At 45.7% G+C, this 18,159-nt stretch overlaps 1 protein-coding gene across 2 annotated transcripts in view; it reads right to left on the bottom strand.

The window, feature by feature from the left end:
- Window positions 1-858: 858 nt before the first annotated feature.
- The window catches only part of sesn1 (sestrin 1), a 58,452-nt gene continuing 41,151 nt past the window's right edge, over window positions 859-18,159 (bottom strand). Inside the window, exons 1-10 of one of the 2 annotated variants that reach the window (XM_012832059.3) lie at window positions 8,562-8,838; window positions 7,506-7,571; window positions 7,019-7,219; window positions 6,371-6,553; window positions 4,765-4,995; window positions 4,290-4,437; window positions 3,881-3,993; window positions 3,501-3,691; window positions 3,133-3,277; window positions 859-2,873 (exon numbers count right to left, since the gene is read on the bottom strand). In XM_012832059.3, coding sequence (XP_012687513.1) covers window positions 2,787-2,873; window positions 3,133-3,277; window positions 3,501-3,691; window positions 3,881-3,993; window positions 4,290-4,437; window positions 4,765-4,995; window positions 6,371-6,553; window positions 7,019-7,219; window positions 7,506-7,571; window positions 8,562-8,663 — 1,467 coding nt within the window. In that variant the 5' untranslated portion in view covers window positions 8,664-8,838 and the 3' untranslated portion in view covers window positions 859-2,786. Of the gene's footprint in view, window positions 2,874-3,132; window positions 3,278-3,500; window positions 3,692-3,880; window positions 3,994-4,289; window positions 4,438-4,764; window positions 4,996-6,370; window positions 6,554-7,018; window positions 7,220-7,505; window positions 7,572-8,561; window positions 8,839-18,159 lie in introns of those variants that run through there. The other variant, XM_031582270.2, reaches the window with a different exon arrangement.

Here is an 18,159-nt window from a genome sequence, read left to right as displayed (position 1 = left end):
TCTGGTGCAGGATGACTAGGCCAGACGGAGGCGTTTATAGAGCAGGGACTTTTCTGATTTTAGATCTCCCTTTCTCTTTCTTCAGCCTCTTTTGTCTATGTCTCTGTGTTGAGTTGTCTGCTGTTGTCCTTCTTTGAAAGCCACCCCAGTAGTGGAGGTCCTGGCCCAGACACACACATTGCTTCACTTACAAAGTTATCACACACACCAACAACTTAGGGCAGCCTTAATGAGAAATATTGTCAGAACACGTTTTATCCATTACGCATACATGCATATACGTGGATGTCTATGCAAAAACAGATGCCCCTGCTCTGAAGATCTTCCAATCACTAGCAGGATCTGGCTCACACACCACACTGACACACACACACACACCACACTGACACACACACACACTCCGCTGCACCAACTTATCACACACCAATAGTGGCACAATTGTGGCCATCGCTGGGCAGCATTAATGACACAATGCTGTTTCTGCATGATAGCTACAATGTCAGGGATATCGTACATATCCATGTTTCTTTGTGTCTGCAGTAGTGACCTTCACAGGCTTGCAGTATTGCTGAGTGTGGATTGCTTGACGTGAGAAACTGGTGATTAATACAGAACTATTGAGGAAGTGCTTATGTCACCGCAGAACTGAAGAACTGACGAACAACTTTAAAAGTGCTGAAGTGGTTCAGACGGTAAAGCCAGTACGCTGTGCTAAACACAGTGAAAGAAACTCCCAGAATGAACTGTTTTGGTGTCAGTAAGAAATGGACTTTGGCTATTTTATGAGTATGTTATGCTTTGTTTCCCGAGTCATATTTGATGTCTCAGAAATCAGGAATAAAACCCAAACAACACACAGCAGTTCAAATCTCATGTTTTATTGTTTTTTTTTTCTTCTTATAAAACTCAGTAACTGACGTCAGTCTCAGAAGTTTGGTTAAAAAAAAAAATCCCAAATACCTCTGCGCTTGTTTTACAAGTGTTTTGCAAAAAAAAAAAAAAAAAAGTACCATCCCCCTCTTCTCTCTCCTCCATCCTTTTCCTACCCACACAGATGCCAACAGAACTATACTGTTTTTTAGTAAACAAACAAACAAAAACAGTAACAGTGGAGATCCCACCACAGCTTAACTAAACAAAAACAGAAAAAATAACAAAAAAAATCTGCTTAGTTACACTGGTTATGTTTTGGGAAATAAAAACGAAAACAAGCTTCGTTCACCTCTGACTGCATTGCCAGAGTGACAGACGGCATGCAAGCGCGTCTGCTTTTGCACATGTGCAGACACTCGCCTGCATGAAAAGCTCAGTGAAGAGCACTTTAAGGAGAAAAACAAACCAACAAACAAATAACAGGAGGTATTTTATATCTTGCTTATACTGACAACCCCAGCCATGGCTTGATTTGAAGTCGTGGTCTGGGTAACTAGGAGGGTGACCGTATCCACTGAATGGGATGCGTACAAAAGGAAGACAAGCCGATGGTCGAACGTCAGGAAGCGCATCATCATCTCGGCAGGAAGACCTCTTTTCGTTTCTTTCCCCCCCCCCCCCCACCTTTTCATTTTTTGTTTAATGTAAAATGGTCACCACACCACACTGCTACTATAAGCCAAAGCATATCGCTTGTCTAAAAAAAGTGCGTTTGATTTTTTTCGAACGTTTGAAATTTCCAACAACAAAAAAAAAGCTAGTTTCTGTTTTTGACATGTTTTTCTTTTTTCTTGTTTTTTTTTTTGTATCTATTTTTTTCTGTTTTTTTTTCCTGAAAACACTTTGGAAATGTCACAACGCTGAAACAAAGTGGTGTTTTTTGTTGTTGTTTGTTTTGTTTTTTACAGTAAACCTTTTAAACAGGGCTCAGGCAGCGATTTCAGATTTTTTAAATCTCTCTCTCACTTTTCAGTCGTTCACATCCAAACACACACACACACACACACACACACACCCATCCATCCATCCACACAGACGAAGATGCGCACATTCACGTTCTCTATGGGTTAGCTTATACATATACGGGTAATGGGGCTGGGGATTTGGGATTGGGGTTATGAGAGTTGAGCAGCACCAACAGGTAGCCTGGCTGTCTGTGGTTCAGGCACTCCGTTAAAACAAGTAATACTCCAGCCTCAAGCCGCCTCCCAAAACACATGAAAAAAAACACACGCACAAAATGACAACAACCTTAATGCAATAAAAAATGAATCGTAATGATAATGTTGGAACCAGAGACAGAAGCAAGGTAAAAATATGCTAGTGCAGTTTGTGCACAGGAAGGGGGCGGGGCTGGGGAGTTGCGGCAGGGGTAGTCCCCCCCCCACCTTACAAGTTTTTTTTCTTTATCTTTTCCTTGACTCTGTGGTTGGCGGCGACTCCACACTAAACTGGAGGTGTCGTTCCTCCGTTAGAAACATCACAAGTCAGTCCGCCGGCATCCTCAACAGAGGAAGCGTGGGAGGAGAGATCATGGTTCAGGCGCCCTCTAGTGGCCAGGGTTTGGCACTGCGCGCCGGACACCCTGTAGTGGGCTCAAACACGCACCTCTTGCAATAGATGTATATTTTTCCTTCTTTTAGTCCTGTCATTCATTCATTTTACTTTCCTTTCCAGTCCATCTCTGCATCCTTCAAGAAGATGATGAAGATGCCATGTCTTAAAGATGCCACATTCTTGCGTTTCCTTTTTTCTTTTTTTTGTTGTTGTTTTGATTTTCTTTTTTTTGTAAGTGTCCCACAAAAGCAACAATGATGAAGAGTAAAAACAGGAGGAAAATGACAAAAATCACTTCATGTCATGTAGCGGGTGATTGCTCTCAGAGCATACAGCAGCTCAGCCTGCATGCGCGCTTCCATAAGAAGCAAATTTACATGTACCTGCGGAGAGAATGAGAGAGAGAGACAGAGGGAGGTGGGGAGGGAGAGAGATAGATAGATGCAGTTATTAACACATTCTCATGACTGCCAGCCTAATAAAATGCAGTAATTATAATGCTCTATACTAAATTAAATTTATACTAATTTAATTTCGTTCGCTCCTAAAGCCACAATCTATTTGGAGAAGTCTCTTAAACCATTCAATGTGGCTAGGTTTTGTATCTGTGTGTGTGTGTGTAATCACATGACAAATGCTTACTTTTTCAGAGTGCTTGAACTGCCTCCAGAAGCTCTCGTACATCCTCTTTGTAGTTTTCTCGGGACAGCAGACCATAGTCTTGATGTAGACCTTGAAGCTTCGGTCGAGAAGCTGATTTATCTCTCCATAGTCATAATCATCATATCTGAAGTGATAAAGAAACCGGTTAGCATTGCAACACGTGGTAGCACTCATACAATTCTATACATATACAACACATACAGTAAAACACGTAAAAGCTCAATGAACTGACATTACAAAAGATTACGAAAGAGTTTTATTATTAACCAAAAAGTAAATAGCCTATTTTAATTTATGGTGCATAGATTAGTGTCAAATAGGTATGTAAAACTATTAAAGGTACGGACCGGATTCCGAACATGCAGTGGATGTAGTTCCATATGGCTCTGCGGAGCATGGAGGTGTCCACGCCATGGTGCATGGCCATGGTGTTGTAGGTCAGGTTGTAGGCCATCTGGAACTTCTCGTCCAACAGCTGACCAACATCCGGGTACAGCCGGTTCACCAAGGAGTAGCCGTGGTCCTCCCAGCTGTAGTCCTGCCGACACCAGAGAACAGAGGGTTCCACGGTCAGCCAACACAGCAGGGGGGGTTATAGTGTCTGGTTTCATGCAGACTGCGTGGGCGTGTGTGTCAGTGAGTCTGAATGTGAAGCATGTGCATATATATGTATGGGTGGCTACATATTGGTGTGTACATAGATGAACCTGTGCGTTTGTGTGTGTACCTGCACTCTGAGGGTGGGTACATGCTCTCCTCTCCTGGAGAAGTCCTTATAGCCGTAGCTGGGGTCCTCAAAGTGGCGCGACACGTCTCTGGATGGCACACTCTCCTCATCCTCTGCACACATCACAACACAAATCCTCATTAGCTGATAACACCCAGAACCAATCATCTCAATATTAACCTGCTGGGTTATAGTACAACCATGGGAGCACAACTACAGTAGCCATTAAACTATGAAGGTATTCTAAAAATCCTGAAGGAATTGTGAAAAAATCTCTCAAGTTCAAGTCTGTCATTAGGCAAATGAATGCAACGGAACAGCTACAGCACCGTTGAGCTATTGAGACGGAATTCTAGGAATGGAATGGAATGTTGTATGAATGGAAGGAATGTCAGAACATGTTGATTACCTGCGGTGGCCACCAGCATGCTCTCTGTCTTTTCCCTCTCGAAGCGCGTGGCCATCTCCTCCTGACTAGCCTCCTCCTCGTCACGGCACTCCTGCAGCTGTTTCATCCGTTCTATCAGCACCTCCACCTCACCGCCCACCTCTGTTGCCTGTGATCACACACAAAGAGCTCATGTTAGCCTTCACGACACATGTAGATCAACAGCATTTGCACAGAGCACCCTTCATTTGTTCTGTGCCATTAAGTTTCTCAGTTTCCACATCATGACCGCAAACGCCCACACAGACTCTCACTCCCTCTTTCTATCTGTCCATTCCTCCCACTGACTATAACACACACACTGGGGTGTTGCGTGTACACAACTGGACACACATACACTCTGTTCTTTCCATGCACAAATTCTCCTTTACTTAAGCGCATATCAACACACACACACACACACACACACACACACACGCAGCCATCTCCCACTCACCAGGTGGTTACGATCCATCTCATGGGCGACACCGTTGCCGTTGGCGATGTCGCAGACGCAGTATCCGCTAAGCGATGGCGGCCTGAAGGTGTGCCCTCCGTCTGTGTGGATCTCTGGGCTGATGCCGCAGCCAAAGGTGAAACTGGCCAGTGAGTGGTAGTGGGTCAGCAGCACCACCGCGTGGATCAGCTCCGCCAGTGACCAGCTGTGCTCCTCCGCCTTCAGCAGGTTCTGCAGGACCAAACAAGAGCAGAACCCTCAGTGAACCGTCTTCTAGGTCCAATATATCAATCAACCAACGTTTCAGAACCAGTTTCTGACCTCAGCAGGTTCTACTAGGGCAAAGCAGAACCCCAAAGTGCACAGCACCTAGATGCGATAATGTTTATCAACCTTTACCTTTGTAAATCCACATTAAAAGAACCCCTCCGTGCTTAGCACGTTCTAGAGGGACACAGCGACGCAAAAAAGCAGAAACCTCAGTGTACTGCTTCTAAATCCAGTAATATTAAGTGACCAACATTTTAGATCTGTGATAGTTGCTCCAAGCAAAACAAAGTACAGAAAAGGCCTCAGTTAATTAATGAATCAGTACAATCCCTCTGGAGACAAGGATGTCAATGGCTTTAAGCAGGTTCTGGCAAAGCAAAGCCTCAGTCACTCAATCAATGTGTCAGTTAACAGCCTCCTGTTGCCAATATTACCCATTAAGTTACATCATCCATCAGTCAGCAGCTTCTGGAACCTTACCAAAGCATGACTCAAGTCAATCAATGAGCAAATAACATCATTTGAGCATTGTTTTAGACCACCTGCTGGAGTAAAGCAAAGCCCTCAATCACTCAGTCAATACATCAGCTAGCTGCTCCTCGACCCAAACCAAGGCCATGACTCAGTGAATCAATAAGACGCTAATATCTGCCAAGCAGTGTTGTAGGCCTTTAACAGTTTATGTTGGAACCAAGCAGTTCTTTCAACCAGTTTCCCCACTCACTTAATTGCCCTATCAACACGTCACTTAACAGCTTCTACCAGTCAATGACGCAATCAATGAGCGATCCAGTAATATTCAAAGTTCCATGAATCCATCAATCAGTCCACTAAACTGTTCATCCGACAGCTTCTACAACCAGATTGAATTAAAAAATAAATTAGCAAGTAAATGTGCCATTTAAACAGTGACTGACAGTGACAATACTTGAGCTTGGTTTTATGCTCATATACTGTATGCAGCGCTGTTTTACATCCCGCCAAAGCAGCTCAAGCATGTCATCAGCAAGAGAGGTTAGAAGTTAGCTTCCTGTTTAAACCCACATGTTGGTTGTTTCCATAGCAGGGCATTTAAACCTCCTGTTTGACCCAAAGCAGACAGACAGCTGTGGCTGAGTGGTGGCAGAAAACAGGCAAAGAACGCTGTTAAAGGAGGTGAGGTCATTGATGTTGCGTAAGCATGAAAGGGTGCGGTGAGACCGTATGAATGGGCATTTGTGTGAGAGAGAGAGAGACCATGGTAGAAAGAGAGATCAATTGAGAAAGAGAGAGCATGCAAGAGAGAGAGAATGTGAGAGAGGGAAAGAGAGAGCGAGGTGGAAGGCTGGGGCCATACCTCGATGTGTTCTTTGGTGAGCAGCCAAGGCCGGTGGGCCAGGATTTTGTTGAGCTCGCCTAGCATCTGGAGCTTGCAAGGGGCCATGTCCAGACCCTTCAGCCACTTCTGGTCGCCCCCCACCTGCAGGAAGTCGTTCACGTGCAGATTCACCAAGTACGAGCACTGGTGCCGTGCTGCAGCCTAGGAGAGAGAGAGAGAGAGAGAAGGTGTATATAATGTCTATAGTTCTCTTTACAAACCTATTCAAAGTGCCTATCGTTAGAGTTTGTTTCACACTGCAGTGACATACACCAATATCAGGCAACAACTGGGAGCAGTGAAATATAGAGAGTGAATCTGAATGACTCATGTGTGAATGTGTGATTTGCATACTTACAGCTGAGATTGTGGTTTCTGTGTTTGTTTTGGGGTTACATCTGTGTGTGTGTGTGTGTATTCTGTGTGTGCGTATTCTTGAGTGCAGGGCATGAGTGGACAACAGTGTGGGTTCAGACTCAGAGATAAATCTCTACATGTGTGTCTGTTTCTGTCCTTCACCATGATACTGACGTAATCACCATAGTGTATACATTGTGTGTGTGTGTGTGTGTGTGTGTGTGTGAGTGCTCTCATTCGTGTGAGAGTGCACCTGTGTATGTCCCTCACCATGATCCCAATGTAATGGCGATACTGGAGTGACAGCGGTCCGTCCATCTGGAGCAGGTAGTGCTGCGTCCGGAGGAAACTCTCCAGGTACTGCGGGTGGAAACCCATCACCAGGGAGATGTTGTCTAGACGACCAAGCGTTGCAAACGCGTCCTCAAATATAGACACCATCCTGTCGTCCACTTTGCTGACTTGGAGTATCTAGGGTAACAGGGGCACAGATGCGTCTTACTGTGGGAACTGGAATATGCTCAGTCAGCACATTTGTTGAAAAAAAATCTTAAAAAGTAAAGCTGCTCTAAACCGCACAACAGGAGGAAATTCATATATTTTTTCCTAAACAAAACAACTTAATGTCAGGGCCTCCAAATAACCAGCTTGTGGTCAGCCAATGAGTTAAGGGTAGAGGTCGGAGGAAACAAACAAAGAATCAAACAGAATCACTGGTATGTTTTTTTCTTTGCGTTGCCCACGGCTCCGTACTCACTTCCTTCTCAGGGATAAATCTGCTAGGTCCATTCACCAGCGGTCTTGGAATCCGCACTCCCATGTCCTACAAAACGCACATAAAAATATAAAAAGGTCACAAAACAATAAAACACACAAATAGAAAACACATGTAACATGTCTCATGAATCACATTTTCTTTACTTGACATCAGGCCAAAAAAGACAAACCATTCATTTTATACCCCTTGGATGAATAATCATGTCATTGTAGGGCAATGACTTCTAGTGACATCTGTCTGTCAGCGCAGATTGCCACATTAATCTGCTGTCAAACTTAAAACTTCAGCAGACCAGCAGCTGTCCGTTACACAATAAGCCCCGTCAAAGCGCACAAAAGGGAGCACATAATTGAATTGCCCTCGTATTCCTCGGTGCAGTCAGTCCTCTGCAGCTATTTGCTTGCAATTCTATAGGCTCAGCCTATGCAACAAGGCGAAAAGTAACGCCAGCCAATCGCAATGACATCATCATGCATCATACACATAAACACTCCGGTGTTTAACATCAGCCACAGCAAAATATGTGGTCTGAAGATTAACATGCAATTGGGAATAAACGCGTTAATTCTCTCCAAAAAGAATCCGTTCGCTTTGGCTCAACAGCGCCGCTTTTTCTTCCTGTCATTCTTTGCGCTAGAGCCCTTTCGACGGGCTTCGAATGAATGACCCAACGCTGCAGGACAAATCAAAGATACATTGGAACCTTACAGTTTGTTTCACAAAACTGACATCTAATGAACACTAGACACACAGACTCTCAGCATTGGCTGATTAAAACGGGGACGAAATGCACGGCAAGAAAAAAGAGCTTAGAGCTCCGAACGCGTAAACAAGGCAGCACAAAGAAAAGAAACCCACTGCAGCAAGTACCCCTTTTCCACCAGAGGCTTGAGCTCAAGCAACGACTCAAAAATGGCTTGAAACTCAACCGCTATTCCTTCGCGTATCCATTCACAATTTACAAAAGATGCATCCACTTTAATGTATAGCTGTCAAAAAATGCTTTCCCATTTTAGCCCTTTCTTATTGCCTTACCTTTTTGCTGAGCCGTTCACAGTGTGTGCAAATTTTGAAGAAGTCCGTCACTGTTAACGAAGTGTTTTTCATAGTTTCTGTTGCCGCTGTTGCTTGTCTCATTTTATTTTCTTCCAAAAGAGTCTCCGTTATTGATTTGAAAAAGTTATAATTCTTGGGGATTCTGATTTTAATCGATAATTTCCGCTGCCCAGCTTTGTTCCTTGGGGCAGTGCAGGCAACAATGTAGACTTGTCAGCTGTGAAGGGTCTACAGCAGAATACCGTTGCTCCTTTCCTTTTCTACTGGCTAAATAAGGGAGGCCCTGTCTGTTTGACGCGCTGGCCAGCCAATCGGAAACAGAAAACAACAAGCCTCTGTCCAATCACGCACATCAAGGGGCGGGTTATGACGCTGTTCAGGCTGGAAACGTGAGTGAGAGGAGGGTATGTGATCATATTATCGAACTTATCAGTGCTATTGTTCATCACAGTCAGTCACAGTAATCACTTAGAGAGATGTATATCTAATTGTCGCTACGAACATGCAAACAGTGACCTATCTACACTGACAAGAAATATTTATTTGTAAGCCTATCCTTCATCTTCTTGGATGTGGGCTCAGTTTCAACAAGTATTATTATATCTAATCTACAGACTTAACGTTTTGTTCCAAGGAACAAATAAATAGAAGATGATTTCTTTCCTTTCCTGTAGAAAAAAAAAAAATCACTTACAAGATGGATAGAAAGCCAGGGAGGCGTTTATGGCTTTGGGCAGGCGACAGGAGGGGTTGCTTACTCAGATCAGTGTCTTTTCTTCTAGGTAATACTGAAGAGCCGTTAACAACTGCGCTGCGGAGCCTGAGGTGAATACCGTTTATCTAGATGACGACATCAGCCTACCTGCCGAACAATGCAAAACGCAAACGGCCAGTGGGCAAATGTGACCAGCGGGCAAAATCTCACGGCAACCAGAGCGGAAAGGGGGGTGTGTGTGATGATAAGAGTTTCACACTTGGCAAGAGCCTACCTCTCCACGAAGTGTAGCCTAGTCCCTAACAGCATTGCTCTGTCCTTGCCTCTGCCCCAACATCTAGCGCTGGTGTCACAAACTGTCACCATAGGGGCTGCTAATGCCTACCTGTGGTAATCCAGACAACCCCACTTTCACCCTGTTTTTCAACTGCACAGTTATGTAAACCTGGAGTACCCAAAAGGGACACAAAAAGGCATCAAATTTCATCTGTGGGTAAAACTATCGATTTTAATATATATATATATATTATATATATATATATATATATATATATATAATTTTTGTTCTCCTTCCCATTTAGAACAATGGGAAAGGGAGGACAATCAGGTGGCTAATCCGTCGCAGCATCTTGTCCTCCCCACCTCCCTCAGGTTTACAGAGGAGACTGGAACAATGACAAGAGGTGGGCCACGGCCTGTCTTAGCGAGTGACACAATAAGACCCTTGCCATATAGTTTGCTTCATCTAATAATAAATCCATCAGAGAGAGTGTGTGTATGTGTGTGTGTGTGAGAGAGAGAGTGAGTAAGTGTGTGTGGGGATGGTGGTGGAGCTGTTGGAAGACTGCCTTTAGATTAAAAAAAAAAAAAAACCCTGACAAACAAGTTGCATTGGGTCTGCACGAGCGAGCCAGTGAGTGGGTGGCGTGAGGGTTGGCCTGCGGTTTGGGCTCGCTGTTAAAGGGGGGACCGCAGATTTTGGCATGGCTTCTACTGGCAGTCTACAGACACAGAGTCGCTATTCAGCAGGTTCATTGTGTGCCCCTCCGCAACCACCCACCCACCCTCGCTCGCTATGGGGGTGTTACGAGGTGGGGGGGATATGGGTAAACACAAGCTCGGACCACAGTCAGCACTCTCCCAGGGACTAGGTAGCCCCTCTGAGCCCAGTGGCTCAGCAAAGCAAGAGAAGAGACTGGTCAGCGTTTGCCTTGCGACCCTATCACCACCACCCCACCCCCCACACTCCAACACACGGGTACACACGCACACAAAAACAGTCTCTCTCCCTCTCTCCCTCTCTCTCTCTCTCTCTCTCTCTCTCTCACACACACAGTCTCTCTCTCTCTCTCTCACACACACACACACACACACACACACACACACACACACACACACACACACACACACACACACACACACACATACTAGAGAAATATGCCCAGCCTGAATGATTGTGTGAGAGCCCAAACCTGAGGGCTTTACTGTACTGAGAGAGCAGAGCAGCTCAGGCCCCAGGGGCTAAGGGGCGACCCCGAGCCACCCAACCACCTCCACTCAGCTCACGACACACAACGCCTCACCATGAAACACACATAGCACTCCTGCGATACATGGATAGGGCCCAGTGATGAGCCTTGGGCTGCATAACCAATGGACCGTATTGGACTTTAGGTTGGTATGACCCATCAGGGTAACAAGACGTATACTGTACATTCACCTTCCACACGTTCCTATGGTTCATCCCCATGGTAAAGACTTCAGAGACGACCTTGATCTCGGGTGGCTTTCTCGGCATAGTTCCACTGAGACTGTGGTACTGCGATGGCTCACGGCAACAGTCTGGCTAATAGGTCGTAAATTTGCCAAGGGATACGTATGAGGTCATCAGGCACTCGATCCTCTCTAAATGCAAATAGGCAATCTTAGGAGACAATGGCCATCCTGTTTCAAGGTCGCTGTCCGCATCTCAAGGTCAGTGTTACTTAAAGTGATGCTAATATGAATATAGTATTAATATATTAAGTCAGTTTCTATGTAACTCTTGAGAATTGATGGACAGCTGCTGAAGCTTTAGCTGACAGGCAGCACTGAAGGTGTCCTGGCAACTGGACTAATTATGGATGAATCCAGCCTAAGTAAGAATGCAGATATGCTGAATAACCAGAGTAGAGATTTAGTGCTTTCATAATCTTCACAGATTAGTTAGATTAGCCACAGAAATATTTTTTTTTTCAAAGGGATGTGTTGGATACATTTTTAAAGGGACGTTTAGCTGGCTCAGGTAGACATCAGACAGTACTCTGTCTGCAGAAGCTGTCACTAAAGAAATCCTCAAAGTCCAGGACCTAAAAAGCCCTGGATTAGTCGGCCAGTGTGTTACATAACACACACACTCACACACACACACGCTGCGACCATGGTTATATGAATGTCTCTGAGTGTGTCGGTAGCTTTATAAGGAAGCAGCACATAGTCAGCATGCTCCTCTAACAAATGCACACTTTACACCTAAATCGAAAAAGAACTTTGGCCTGTAAGTGAATGTAGCCCTTTAAACAGTACTCTTCCAACACCATTCTTTTTGTCACTTTGTCACTCTGTTTCTGTTTTTATTTAAAAACATTTTGGCCTTGGGTTTTTTTTTTTTCTGAGTGGCAAAAGCTCACATGACAGAAGTTTCTCATACATGCACACAAGCAAATGCACGCACACACGCACACGCACACACACGCACACACAAAAAAAAAATTCTCCCACAGCTCTTTACCACAAGCAGATGCTCTGACCTTATAACCTTTCTGTATCTGTGCAGCCTGCTCCATCACACACACACACACACACACACACACACACACACACACACACGTAGAAAAATATTGTTTTCCAGACACCAAACCGTGTGTTGTACATCTGAAAAGCAGGACTGACTGACAACAGAGTGTCAGTGTGTGAGAGGTTGGAGTTTGGGAGTTTTATTGGCATTTTTACTGTTGTGTTTTTTTTCCTGAGAGAGGCTGTGAAAGAGTTAGCAGCTTGAGATGAGAGGCAGCCACCCCCAGCTCTGTGGCTGCCTCCACATTCTGCTCTATGCAGAGCAAAAAAAAAGAGCAAGAAAAGAGAGAGAGAGAGAGAGAAACCACAGCTGCTCGGATGTTCAACAAGTGGCAGAAAAGTTTGCCGGTCAGGTCGGGGTGCTGCGCTGCGCCGCGCCGCGCTCCCAAACCAGTTCCAACCTGACCTATCACTGAGCAGAGGAACCGAGAACTGACTGGGGGAGAGAGAGAGCACAATGACATAAGCCTAGCAACAGCAACCGGCCAATCACAGCGCAGAACAACACTTTCAGGGGCCAATCTTTTTTCTCCCTCTCCTCCACGGTGCCCCCCCTCCCTCCTCCCCTTTCTCTAGTTCCCCTAACAAAGGAGAGAAAAAAAAAACTCCGAGTGAGAAGTTGTGTGCACAAGCATATCCCCTCTCCGCGATGCAAAGTCATTTGTTTTTGTTACTGAATGCATTTTTTGTGTTCCCTGCGAGGGCTAGACTGTAAAAGTAATATGTCTGTGGAAGTAATGCGAAGGGCTTTCGCAGGGCCTCACTGTCATTTTAAACTTTCAGTTTGACACGCATCCAGCGGGAGAGAAAACTGAAATCCCCCCACTTCACTTAGACAAGCCATAAAGAGTTGACTTGCTCTTTCAAATGGATTCATGCCTGTTGTTGTTTTTCACCAATGTGAGTATTTCAGCTGGGTTGTTTCAGTGCTGTGCACGCCTGCTTTGTTGTGTTTGAGCAAGACTGTGAACAAGGGCCCATGATCTGCACGTACACACACACACACACACACACACACACTCACACACACACATGCACAGAGTACACAGTACATGCTGGACTATATGTGAACAGATCCATACATTCACACCAGTAACTCCTGTTCAAGTTCAAAGAGTAATAAACTGCAGACTCAGACTCTCCCTCTCTCTATCCCTTTCTCTCTATATCCTTTTCTCTCCCTTGCAAACACATAGACACACACACACACACACACACACACACACACACACACACACACACACACACACACACACACACACACACACACACACACACACACACACACACACACACACACACACACATATGCAGAGCCCCCACCATTCCTCCTTACTGGACAAATCCAAAGTATGCCAACCTTCTGTTTGAACTGTAATCACTGAATCCCCTTACAAGTCTCAGTTAAGGCAGCTCCAATGTTCAATACCTGAATTGAGCCAAACTTAAAATCACTGGCATGCCGCCCCCCCCACCACACACACACAAACACACACAGACACACACACACAAACACACACAGACACACACACACACACACACACACACACAGACACAGACACACACAGAGTGAGAGCTACATGTTGGACGTTAGACAGATTTGCCAGGCCCTGGCTGAGGTAAAACAATGAGGACATTGAACCAGACAGAAAACAAGTTCAGTGACCAAGGGGGTGTCACCCGTACGTGTGTTAGTGGCAAATCTGGGTAAGGTAAGACTTCTACTCAAGTCTACTCAATCAAGTCCACTCACTCATCCACTCAAGTCATTCACCCACTCACTCACTCATCCAGTCACCCACGCCACTCACTCACTCACTCACTCACCCAGTCACCCACGCCACTCACTCTCTCACTCACCCAGTCACCCACGCCACTCACTCACTCACTCACTCACTCACTCACTCACCCAGTCACCCACGCCACTCACTCACTCACTCACTCACTCACTCACTCACTCACCCAGTCACCCACGCCACTCACTCACTCACCCACGCCACTCACTCACTCACTCACTCACCCAGTCACCCACGCCACTCACTCACACTCACTCACTCACTCACTCACCCAGTCACCCACGCCACTCACTCACACTCACTCACTCACTCACTCACCCAGTCACCCACGCCACTCACTCACACTCACTCACTCACTCACTCATTCCTTATCTCTGCCTTCCCTCTCTTGCTTTCTTATTCACTCGCTTCTCCCTTTCACTCAGACTCTCTCCCTCTCTCGCTCTTTTCACAATGAGACTCTCTCTTTCACTATGAGACTCTCTTTCACTAACTTTTCCTCCCCCTCTTCCTCATTATCCTTCCCTCCACCTCATTCCATTCCTCTCATTCTTTCATCCATCCACTCACTTCTCTCCCGTCCCCTTTCAGGTCCTCCTCTGCACCCCCCCCCCCCCCGCCCCCCCCCCCCCCCATATCGGAGCCGTATCCATCCCAGATCCCGTATCCATCTCTGGACCCCCTCTTACCTACAGTAACACGAGGAATTGATTGATACTGAGTGATGATTGCTTTTGTTTTGCTTTGCTTTGTGTGGGTGAGTATTATTTTCCTTTCATAGGCTTTTTTGATATATCTACTTCTCTTTATTTTCGTCTGTGTCTCATTTGGTCTCTCCTGGCTCCAGCTTCTGGGTCAGGCCAGCACTAATTGTGCTTTACCCTAGGAGAGGAAGGGGTGCAGCCTTTTAGGAACAAAGGCGTCCGTGTGCGCGCACACACACACACACACACACACACACACACACACACCTTCTGCAAGTCCTGAGGAAGCAGCACGCCCGTGGCATGAAGCGGACAGCATGCTAGCTTGCACGCACCAGCACTCATATACACACATATTCCCCCCATCACGCATACACACACACTTACACACTGCACCATCACGCCTAAATCACAGACAAATATATGTATATGGTTAAGTACATTTGGCTAATTCAGCTTCTCATATAGTGCATAGTTCCTGTAGACTTAATAAAGGACAGGCCCCAAAAAAGTGGGGAAATATTAACAAAGGTCTCATCTACAAGGACCTGCATCCCCACCTCTCACTCCTCTCTCTCTCTCTCACTCTCTCTGTTTGCCACTCCCTTCCTCCCTCTCTCTCTCTCATTCTCAGTAGTCCAGTGGAAAGGCGTAGGCCTGGCGCTCCACACGTGAGGAAGCCAGAGTTCCCGGGGAAGTTATTTCAGCAGGCAGAGATCGCAGCTGTCACAACAGCACGACCAGTCACACAGAAATCATGCACACAGGCAGAGAGAGAGAGGGAGAGAGAGAGACTGAGAGAGAGACACAGAGAACAAAGGGTATGAGAATCATGGATCAGGACGAAGGCATTTTCTCCCAGCAGCTATCTTTAGCCTGACATGAAACAGAAAGGCCCACACTCGTGCATACACACACACACACACACACACACACACACACACACACACACACACACACACACACACACACACACACACACACACACACACACACACACACACACACACACACAGAATGTTTTTCACCTACAGTAGACCTCCCTCTGGATCTTAATGTATTATGTTATACATTAACAGAAATGTCCACTGATAACCTGGTAAATCCCATAGGCTGTACTGCAGCCACAGTACTGTGGAATAACCCATTTCCCTCTAAAAAAAACATACGTGAGGTGTGTATAAGTTCAAAGAGCACACACACACACACACACACACACACACACAAACAGCTTTGGGACTGGGTTATTCAGTTGCACATGTTTTCCTAAGATCGATAGCAGAGAGATCAGAATAAGAGATTAGAAATCCTGCCATGTTTAGGATCGTTCTGTACACTGAAGCAGGCCTCTGTAAGGGTGAACTGTGAACTTGACTCAGGTTTGGAGCAGGTCATCTACTCTCCCCATCCTGGGACTTCTGTGAACGGCTGATCCATGCGAACGGGCTGACCCGGCGAGTGACTCACGTTAGCCACTAGCTGCCCTTAGCGGCCGCGGGAACAAAAGGCAGCGACCGCTCTCTGAGCCTGCTGACTCTGCTTTTTCTGCCTTTTCGGTGTGTCATTCCAGCTTATCCCCCTCGATCGGCACGTCCCCCTTGCGCTTCACAGAGACAGTGATTCATTCAAAGTCCCCACATCACCGTGGCCACGGCAAGGGCAACCACGCTAACGACTTGGCGGTGGCGCACGAGCGAGCAGTGCAGAGACTAGCGTTAACAGGTTGGCAGGGATAGCACTGGCAAACAAAGAGAGTGAGAGAGAGAGAGACAGATAGGGTTAGCAGGGCTAGCTGAGTTAGCAGATGTGGCAGCAGTAAAAGTCCTATTAAACTCTGTGAACCTGAGCCAGTGGAACTACACTACACAACGACAGGTATTCATATAGACACACAAGAGCATACAACACACACAAAATGGTGTCAGTGAAGTGGTTTAATAGGCCCTGTGGTCTCAGCTGCCTAGTAAGTGCATGGCAGCTGTCCTGATGACAGTGGTGATGGGCATGTTTGCCAACAGTGTAGTCGACTCACCAAACCCCAGGAGCCAACGCCACTGCACAGCACAGCACTTAATCCCACCACCTCTCTCTCTCTCTCTCTCTCTCTTATGTCATTCCACTCACACCAAAAGCCATTCATTTAGCGCTATTTTACTGCAATGGTGTCGCGTGGAAATGGAAGCTCAACGATAAAGTTGAATCGTTAATCTATCCCCTGGCGACCGGGTAACATTAATGATAATATTCTGACACAGCTCCAATGGGAACTGGAACCATTGGATTAACGTGTTTGAGAAGGGCAAAGGGAAGACTTTCATTCACTACACTGATATCAGACACTGCCTCATTGACGTCACATTATTTCTCTCAGGGCTGTTTAATGTCTATGTGAAGCCATTTAACATCCTCTGCAAGTGGTTGTGATCAGTTTGAACTCAAGACTGCCTTTTATTGGTGAGCAGATTTTGAGAAATTAAACTTTGCTTCAGGCTATACAGCAAACAGTGTTTCCTGGTTGCTATGGTGCCTAGTTGCAATGCTAGCTAGTTAGCTAGCTAGCTAAGGAAACCTTTGAATAGCTAGGATAGTTCATAGCTAGGTTAAGTGGCATGAGACCTTGCATGTTTTTTACGTCTCAAGACTGAGTGGGCATGAAAAAGTGTTGTCTATCTCGTGTTGTTTTTACCTGATACATTAATGGGCTTCGTTTGTGAAAGGGTTTTATGTCTTTCTCTACTTTTCTTTCATTCTCTTCCTTTTTTTCTCTCTCTCTGTCTCTGCTTCATTTTTTTCTTCATATTTGTCTTACTGATTTCTATCTGCACAGCAGTTTATCACACCTTAGTCTCTATCTGTCACTCTCTGCGGCCCTTTCCATCACTCTCTTCTCTCTCTGTCTCAGTCTTTCTTTCTCTCTCCATCTTGCTCTTGCTCTTGCTCTCTCTCTCTCTCTCTTACTCTGACTCTCTAACTTTTTGTCTCCCTGTTTTTCTCTCTCATTCTGTCTGTTTGTCTTGTTCTCTCCCTCTCTCTCTGGCAAGGTGGTATTTGTTTGGTTGAATGGTTCTGATAAGGATATCAGCTGAGACGTGGTCTGATTAGCCTAATATGTGTGCAAGAGATAAAGATAGGGAGAAAAACTAAAGTGTGTGTGTGTGTGTATGTGAGAGACTGGTTTCCTGTGGTCTCTTATTCCCCATGTTAATATCAGCGCGAACAAAACCAGCCGCCCTGAACCTGCGGCTGGGGAACAGTCAGAATAGAGCTGCTTAATTATTCAGTGTTTATAAAATGGCTGTTTTGGCAGGTCGAAATTCAAGCCACTCAAATGACCCCAACTCTCCCACACGGTCGCACACACACACACACACACACACACACACACGTGCGCACCCACACCTTGAACATTTCCATCCATAAATAACAGTGGTGGATATTTACAAAAAATATATCAGCACACACACACACACACACACACACACACAGTCTCATGTCTTTCTCTCTATCTGTGTGTGGGTTTTGGGGGA

The sequence above is a fragment of the Clupea harengus genome, chromosome 15, assembly GCF_900700415.2.
Source record: "Clupea harengus chromosome 15, Ch_v2.0.2, whole genome shotgun sequence".
NCBI classification, from domain to species: Eukaryota; Metazoa; Chordata; class Actinopteri; order Clupeiformes; family Clupeidae; genus Clupea; species Clupea harengus.
Note: the sequence above shows the minus strand (reverse complement) of the source record. Positions and strands in the feature narration are given on the sequence as shown.